Raw genomic sequence first — 8786 nt, forward strand, 5'->3', positions numbered from 1 at the left:
GTCTGCCTATCTCAACATTCTCAGTTGTCTTGGAATCTGTTACTCTATTCATTATGTCATTATCAAGTTTTACACAATCCACAAATGTCTGAATTGTACTGCTGATAAACAATTCAATCATTTATAAACAATAATCAATGGTCCTAAAATCCAACCCTCTGGGACCCCATTCAGGTTATTCCAAAATTATTTTCCTTTAACAAATTAATACTTGTATCTTCTTAATCCCCGCCTACTCAAATACAAATTAATTTTGTTCCCAGCAATGGTATCAGGTGGTTGTCCCAAACTTATTTTAGACTGATTACAATCCTGTTCTGGCACCATCTTTTGGTCGCACCCCTGCATCTGAGTCAGGATGCTTGGTCTCAAGGCTCATCTACTTTAAACGTGTAACATCTGAAATACATGATCATAAAATAGCTATATTAAAATGATTAGCCTCTGTGACAATCTTCTGGGGTATTGAGTATATACGCTTTTACCAAGTTTCCTCAGGAAACAGTCATGTATCCAATAGACTGGGCATTTTGTTAAATTTAAGAGATGTCTGCTTATTTAGCACCTTTCTAATTAGTTTAACAAAACTTTAATCAGAATAAATGTAACTGGGAGACAAAGTCAAGAGATTGAAAAAAGGAAAACTGGTAAATTCTTTAAAAGTTTGTCATGAAACTATTAAATGTGCATACAGATATGGTAAAGTTCTATTGTAAAATCCAAAGTTTGCAATACAGACTAACACTTGGCTAACGTAAAAACTGTCAGCAGAAATATTTCAAAAAGTATTTCAGCAAGAAAAAGAACAAAACTAAAGAAGTACCAAGGAGGAGAAAGTGAGGTCTGCAGATCAGAGTTGAGTGTGGGGTGCTGGAAAAGCACAACAGGTCAGGCAGCATCCAAGGAGCAGGAAAATCGATGTTTTGGGCATAAGCCGTTCATCACGAATGAGCCCGAAACATCGATTCTTCTGCTCCTCAGATGCTGCCTGACCTGCTGTGCCTTTCCAGCCCACACACAACAGAAAAAGTACCAAATCTTCTTGTTCAGATGTTTTTCTTTGTTGGAGTTCTTGATTTCTAACTATGTTTTTCTTTAACTTATGTTACAACTGACTTTATGCTTAGTTGTAATAAAGTTTAATTTCAAGTCTGCTGCTTCCCTGATCACTTCAGCAAGGCTTTACCAGCAGTATTCACATGTAGATTTTTCCTTGAAGTTTAATTTTTTCTTGCTGCTGTATCTACTAGTCAATCTTTAAATGATCCTGCCAGCTGAGAATCATTCAAATGGAACCAATAGCCCATTGCTGGACTCATTGCACTGTGCCCTGTCCGAAATTAGAGCAAGCACAATACTAATTACGTTCTTGTGTCACCTCACACACCAATATCGCTGTAATTCTGGAATGTTAGAAATAATTGATAGAAATAATTTGTTTTTGCATAGAATACAGAATCAATACAAAAATACCATTATATAGAAAAAAAATTCATTTTTTTGATACCAAGTACCAATAGTTAAAAGTATTGTGCAAACTTACAGAAAACTGAAATGAATAGTCACCCCACAAAACAAAGCAACGTATGAAAATTTTCTTAACAGCTGCAATTTAAATTGACGTCTATGAACTGAAACTTAAAATGACAATAAAAAGAATAAAATTAAATATTCCAAGTATTACTAGTCAGAAGCTCAACAGGCACATGCACAATACTGACCTAGTTGCAATATTGTGTCCACAAATTGTCTGTTGGACACATTTTATAACATATCATTGGAAGAAATCCAACAAGATACAATCTTCAATTATGGCTAGGAACATCAAATGGAGCAGGCTTTCGTTTTATCAAGAGTGCTAAACAGCATGGCAAGATCATGCTGGAGTTCATGCTTTTGAAGTTAAAAACTTTTTACGGGCTGCCCCAAATGTAACTGACATATATCATCAATGGGCAGTATACCTCCGAAAGCTAGTGTGCTTCCAATTAAACCTGTTGGACTATAACCTGGTGTTGTGTGATTTTTAACTTTGTACACCCCAGTCCAACACCAGCATTTCCAAATTATGTTGATATTGTAGATTTAAACATGTTTCTTTACTTTTCAGATACCAACTTCAGTAAAATTGAAACTATCCTATTTGATTTCAAAAGAAACCACAGACTCATTGCATTCCCATTCCTAGCTGCTTACTTATCCATCTGATGCACTGGTGAAAAACTCCACATCTGTTTTCATCACTATAGCACAGCCAACGAAACCCTCATCCACAACTCCATTGAAAAAATTGAAAAGGATAGCAACAATCATCAGCTTATATTCAACAAATTATAATTCATCTGAAATGTCACAGAAAAATATATTCTGCTCACCTACGTTTAAGAGTTACCAACGGTCCCTCTTTCTGTTGGTTTTAATATATTTACTAAAATTTACAAATCCTTTTAATAGTGCTGTACCACCCTGCCTATGAACTTAAACTGAGTGATCAAATATGGTAATTGCTGATGTTCAAACCCATTATGTACATTTTGCAAAACTAGTGGGAATGTGTTAATACATGGAAATGACAACAGTTGGAACAGAACATTAAAAAAACTTGCATTTACATGGCATTTTTCAAACCTTGAGTATCCTAAAGAATGTTTCAGCCAATTTATTACTTCTGTAAAAGTAATAATCTTTTAGACAAATGTGGTAATCACATGTCTAAAAGGTTTACTAGCACAGATAAGAGACATAATCCAGACCAGAGAACAATGGTTTGGCGATTCTTTCCCTTCCATGACAGAAGTAACAGCCTACTGAAATTTTCAGGGCACACAACACTTCAGTTGATCATAGCGGCAATCTCAATTGCTACAATTTTAAAGTCTGGATGAATTTACAAGCACACGGTTCCATAAAATACAGGACTATATTTTATAATAATTTCATTTTAAGCAATTACAAGTCACTCCAAAGTACAAGTTTTTCCAGCACTTCATAAAAGGGCAAAGGTGCACCTGAATCAAATGTTCTTGGATTGAAAATGATCTCGATTTCAACCAGCGCCTTTCAAAGCTTTTAGGTCTAATTCAGTACTCCACTAACAATCTAAGCCATACAAAACTACACAAACAAAATTCACAACTGTCACTTATAAAATGAATTCTATAATTATAAGCGGATATAAATTAAATTACGATGCCAATCAAACCACAAATTCACTGATGGCAGAAATGGTGGTAAGTTTAACTTGTTGCTAAACATAGGTAGCAACTTAGAATGGGACCCAGCTGTGGGATTTCACTGTCTGCATAATTTTTTTGCCTCATACTACTGTTCCTGTTCAACACAATAAAAATAGGTGTGGGAGTAGAAACAGGGTTGTTAATTCTCAATATTCTCTGGAAAAATTCAATGCTATCAAAAGACTTAAGTGAACTTACATTATCTCTCCAAGAGACTCCCAAGATAGTCACACATCCCACAGTTGTTCAATTACTTCTAAAAATTTCTACAAGGTGCATCATCAGAAGAAAAGCAACTCTTTGGCTCAGGAATAGCGTTAGGATCCATATGACTGAACAGCCATGCACTGTCCAAACATCAGTGCACTGGTCTTTGCTGTATCTACTTGTCATTTAAAAGATTAAACCCTTGGAATCTCTAGCCTGAGAATGTGGTTCATTCTGTTGCCTATGCTGATGGAAAGTACTTTCAGAAATTTGGGAATTTCAATCTCTTCTGATGGATTAGTAAACAGAAGTATAACACTAGGCTAAGAAGTCTTGCAATTAATTATCAACATGTTCTCTGTTGGCTGATCATAACTGAGTCAGCAGGCGCCATTAAGTTCAATGCTCTGTGCTAGACAAAGGAGAAAATGCCATCTCTATCAATATACAGGGTGCCCTATTAGAAAGGATTTCACTCTGATACTCACCAGTTACAAAGACTTTGGAAGTCCATAGTCAGAAACAATTACTCTTGTGGAATTATATCCCATTCAAAATGTTCAGCAAATAAAAGGAAAGAAAATAATAATTCATTGATTCCCCCACCCATCCCCCAAGGATAAGAATCTCATTTTCTCACGTCCATGTGCAATCTGTGAAAGCAGGTGAACTAATTGCAGGATGTCACCAATTGGGAGACGTCACTCAATGTTGCATTCTTTCACATGTAAGAAATTGGAAATGAACTTGCCATTCTTTGTCCGCGGCAGCAGCCTAGATATTAAATCCTACTATTTTCCCCTTTACCATTATTTAGCAGACCAGAACTCCATTTTTGAGATTGTTTTTATCTCAACTTGATAATTGAGCCAATGATAGCTATAGACTGCTGTTTTGAGGAGTTTCTCAATCTAATAGCATAACTGAGCAAAATTAAGGTAGCTGGTTGAAACTAAAGTAAAGCAGAGACTAGAAGGATACATATTTTGCTGAAGTATTCCCCCCAGTACACTTGCAATACAACAAGCAAATTGGGAATGGTGTGGGGGGGGGGGGGGTGAACCCCCCATAAGGCAGCTAGCCAAAATATACCTGGATAAAGGCTCCTGAACATGAGATTCAAAATTTAAGCTTTTAAGATAACAACGACATTCAGAAATACCAGTATTAAACTGCAAGTCCAGTGATTATTTAATTCTCTGTTATAGCTCATAACAGAACCAAACTAACAAGTTATGCTATAACAAGTTTTGAATCTTTTGGCCAATAAATAATTTAAGTAATTGAACCCTGAATATAGCTAAACCAGAGTAGTATAAAACTAATGTATTTATTCATTACTTTCTCATACATGTTTCGGAAACTCGGCAGTGAGTATACCAGCATTTTAAAAAAAATTAAGGAATTTTTTTTTCTAGGTTGCTCAATGGAATCTGCACCAATTTTTACCACAAGTAACAGGAAATCAACAGTGTTAATACAGCTTCACAGCTTTGCAAAAATGTCATGAAACGGTTCCACGGACTTTCTTGTGGTTATATATCAGTATTTCTGTTTTCAATGCTCGAACAACAAGCACAGTTCATGCGAGAGTTAGGATCAACCACCTACTCAATTAATGGAATTTTTTGGTCAGCATACAGAAATCACATTTCACAAATACAAAGAAACATAGCTTTGCTAAGACATTAAATTTACCACGAACGGCAAAATATTAAAAAAATGCAGGTGCCTTAGGTGCTAAAAAAGACAAGAAAACTGAAGAAGCATTTTCCACCATTTACTCTCATTATCAAAAATAGTTTCAATTCTTCTCGCAAAACAAAAAAGAAAAAAAAAAACACAAAAAAAAACAAAATTAAAGTACAGACTGGACACAAAACATCACATTATTCCTATGGCTTCAAAACACTACTTGACCACATTCACAGGAAATGACACCAGCTACACTATAAAAACAAAAAGGTGCCATTCGATCTCCTTCTGCATGTAAAAGTTTTCCTGCACATTTACACTATGTGAGTAACCATTGTTGTGCATGCTATGTGCCAAACCAGAACTGAGGCTGAGGAGTAATTTCATATACATCATTACAATGGTGGACAGTGGTACAAGCAGTTCAGCCACATTGACACATGTAACGGTATTAAGAAAAAAAAATGTTGAAATACTGGATATTTCTTATATGGGGATATGAGGGGGAAGAGAAGAGCACATGCATTACTCCCCATTTTTGAAGTGCCTTAGAAGAAGTTATGGTATTTAATCCTTTCAATGTTATGTGAACATGTGGACCCAATTGCATAATTACACAGATACTGGTTGTATTGTTACTCAGCTAGATTTATGGCAACGTGAAACCTGAATTTGCCAATGTGCTCAGACATGCTGACAATTAACTGCCAGCTGCAGTACTAACTACCTGGCACTAGAAGCCATGGGTGCACTTGTAAATATCACACTACAAAATAAGTGCTATGCTACCCAATGGCAGACAGCCAGTAATGCAGAGGCACTGCCATAATACACACACGAGTGAAAAGAATTTTTCACCAGACTGTGGTGAACTGTAGCGTGCAACCAGCATGTATCAGCTTATTAAACACTCTAAATTAATTACATAAACCCCTCAGATACTATACAGAAATGCTTGCACAAAATATTTCTGGCCAGATTAACGGACACTTGTGCACAACTTAGCCAACTCAATAAGCTTCTTCCGTATACACTTTCATTAACATAGAAGTGGGTATTGAAGCTGAGTACATGTGCATTGTGGAGTGGGGTCTTCCAGCAACCACCATTCATGACAAAATTACATATTGAGCACCAGATGGTTCTCCTAATGAAACAAGCAGACCTGAGGGAAGAAAATATATATCATGTGCATCTATAAAGTGTCATCCTTATTTCTAGTTGAATGTGTAACTACACAGATGTATTGGGAGTGTTTTTCTTTGTGCAACTGATCCATGCTAATGCAGTTATTAGAAAATAATGAGGCATTTTGTTTTAAATATATTCTTGGGTCATCTAATGACATTACCAAAATAAAACAAAACCAATGTTTCTTTTGATTTAGAGAACACAAAAATAATCTGCATATAAAAAGTGACATTATATTCTACATGTAATTTTCTTAAACTGTTCGTACTGTAGTTCACCATTTTCTGTTTTTAAATTACACCTTAACCTTTTGCGATTATGCACAATGCATAAGCAGCAACAATGAGGTCAAATTTCTCTTGCCAAAGATCATTCAGTATAAATCACTTGCAACAGTTCATTAACCACATCTTATTCAAGAAATTATCCCATTCCTCCTTTATGGAGCTAGGCCTGATGATTTAATGTTAACTTCAAGTGATCTATACCTAAAGCACTACGGCAAGTTCAACTAAGTCTATTTTCCCCAAAACAGAACTATAGCTGCCTTAAAGTTGTAGCCATCCCCATGAAAGGGACAAGCCTAAGGTCTACCAGATCAATTCCAATCTAACAGTCATATCTATAGTCAATAGTTTCATCCAAGCTTTTGTCGTCATGTGGACTGGCAGCTAGGAAAGTTGGTATAGGTGACCCCGTTGTCACATTGATGACACTTGCGCTCGTGCTTGCATTCCGCACTGCATTGCTGATGCTGGTTAGGCTGATGCCCACAGTAAGCCTGGTCTGCTCCAAGGCCTTTTCCGGCACAGCAAAAGCCTCCAATTTTTTCTCGCCATTGGCCATATAGGAGTTCTGGCAACCACGGCAAATGCAGTCCAAACAGGCCTTGCGATTTGAGTAACAAGGGCAACGTTGCCCACGACATGTAAGAACACTTGGGTTTTGTGTAGCACGTCCACACTTGCACCCCTTCTTCTCCTGGGGCTTTTTGTATGCTATTTTTGAAGGGCTACCAGGCATAACAGTACTGCTGTGAACTTTCTCCTTAGTTTTAGTTTTGGTTGTTCCCTGCTTTACTTTTGAGTGTGATTTTTTTGCTCCATGTTCCGTGTGTTTTTTAACACTTTTACTGGCCGCAAGCAAGGATTTGCCCACTTTTAGTGTGCCTCCATTTGGCATTGTGACTACAGTTTCAGTGGACAACTTGGTCTCTCGTTTGGCAGGAACAGGAGCAGCAGCCCCTAATGGTGGACCATGTATAATGCTGGAAATAGGTAAGGGTTGAATTTTTTCGCTGTCACTTTCAGATCGAGAACGCTTCCGATTCCCTCGTACAATTTTAGGTGTTGCTGCAACACAGGGAATTCCATGAGGAGGAGCATTGCTAGAAACAAAAATACTGCTTTTAGGAGGCAGGGAGATGGGTTTGGCATCTATTACAGGTCCATTGGGTTTACTTGTCTCAGAGAACGATTGTGAATAATTGCTACAAGCTTCAAGATTATTTGCAACAGTTTCTAAGTCTTGAAATACATGTCCACCAGTAAATAACAAAGAACCAATCGGCTTTATGTCTCCACCATAGCTACAAATGTCAACCCCCACTACATTGACATTACTACAAGAAACTACTTTGTTCATTTCCTGCAAACTATCAGCAATGTCCCTACTTTTGAAGTCCTCCTCAGTGCAGGATGTATTAAGCCTTTCTGAATTTTCCGAAGAAATAATATTTACAGTAAATTCACCAGCTGAAAGTCCATTGCAACCAGGTAATCCATTGAAACTAGAGCAGGTCAGCTCAGTATTACTTGAAACTCGTTCACTGTCTTGAATATTTTCAACAATGCGTGGTGTTGTTGCCATTTCCAAGTCACTGGTGCATTCTGAGGTTGATGGTGTTGGGGAATTTGACAAATTTAAAGAACAGGTCAAAGCAGAAGTCTCTTGTCTCTCTTCCTCTAATGCGAGTCCCTCTTGCAGCAGGGTTAAGATGTCAGGAGCACCATCCATAACGGTAGCTAGATGCTGTGAAATTGGGGAATCTGCTATATATTCACAAAGTTTCTTGTAGCAGCACACCAGAATGCTCAGTTGCTTATTTTCTTCAAACTGTTCATAATCTTTGCACCAACTACAGGAGGGCTTCATCATCATCTTTTTACCTTTGCAAGTTTTGCAAACATAGTGCTGGCAAGTGGAGTTTGTAGGAGCAATTGGTTCTTTCAGCAAATTTCCTAGAAAAGAAAAAAAAAGTTTTAAATTTACCTGGAAAGTAATTTTGATAAGACTATTGAAACTTCAGTATTGAACTGTTATAAAGTTTAATCTTTTTCTTCTGTTTTGTTTCCCATCTATTTCCAAGTGATTTAGCACTTGCAAGTTTTTAAGTAAACTGTTGATACAATATTTCTCCGAAGTAATTTCCATTGCAACGCTTTTGTCACTTTATTT

At 36.9% G+C, this 8786-nt stretch overlaps 1 protein-coding gene across 1 annotated transcript; it reads right to left on the reverse strand.

Moving 5' to 3' along the window:
* Positions 1 to 5210: 5210 nt before the first annotated feature.
* Positions 5211 to 8725, reverse strand: LOC122555795 (E3 ubiquitin-protein ligase MSL2-like). Its single transcript, XM_043701939.1, has one exon. It carries the CDS (start codon positions 8487 to 8489, stop codon positions 6939 to 6941), a length of 1551 nt encoding a protein of 516 aa, XP_043557874.1. The 5' UTR covers positions 8490 to 8725; the 3' UTR covers positions 5211 to 6938.
* Between the last annotated feature and the right edge of the window lie 61 nt (positions 8726 to 8786).

Source organism: Chiloscyllium plagiosum, chromosome 13, assembly GCF_004010195.1.
Source record: "Chiloscyllium plagiosum isolate BGI_BamShark_2017 chromosome 13, ASM401019v2, whole genome shotgun sequence".
Lineage (NCBI taxonomy): Eukaryota > Metazoa > Chordata > Chondrichthyes > Orectolobiformes > Hemiscylliidae > Chiloscyllium > Chiloscyllium plagiosum.

Excerpts from the sequence above, each read along its gene's own strand:
- LOC122555795 (XM_043701939.1), bottom strand. The coding sequence starts at position 8,489 with ATGATGATGAAGCCCTCCTGTAGTTGGTGCAAAGATTATGAACAGTTT.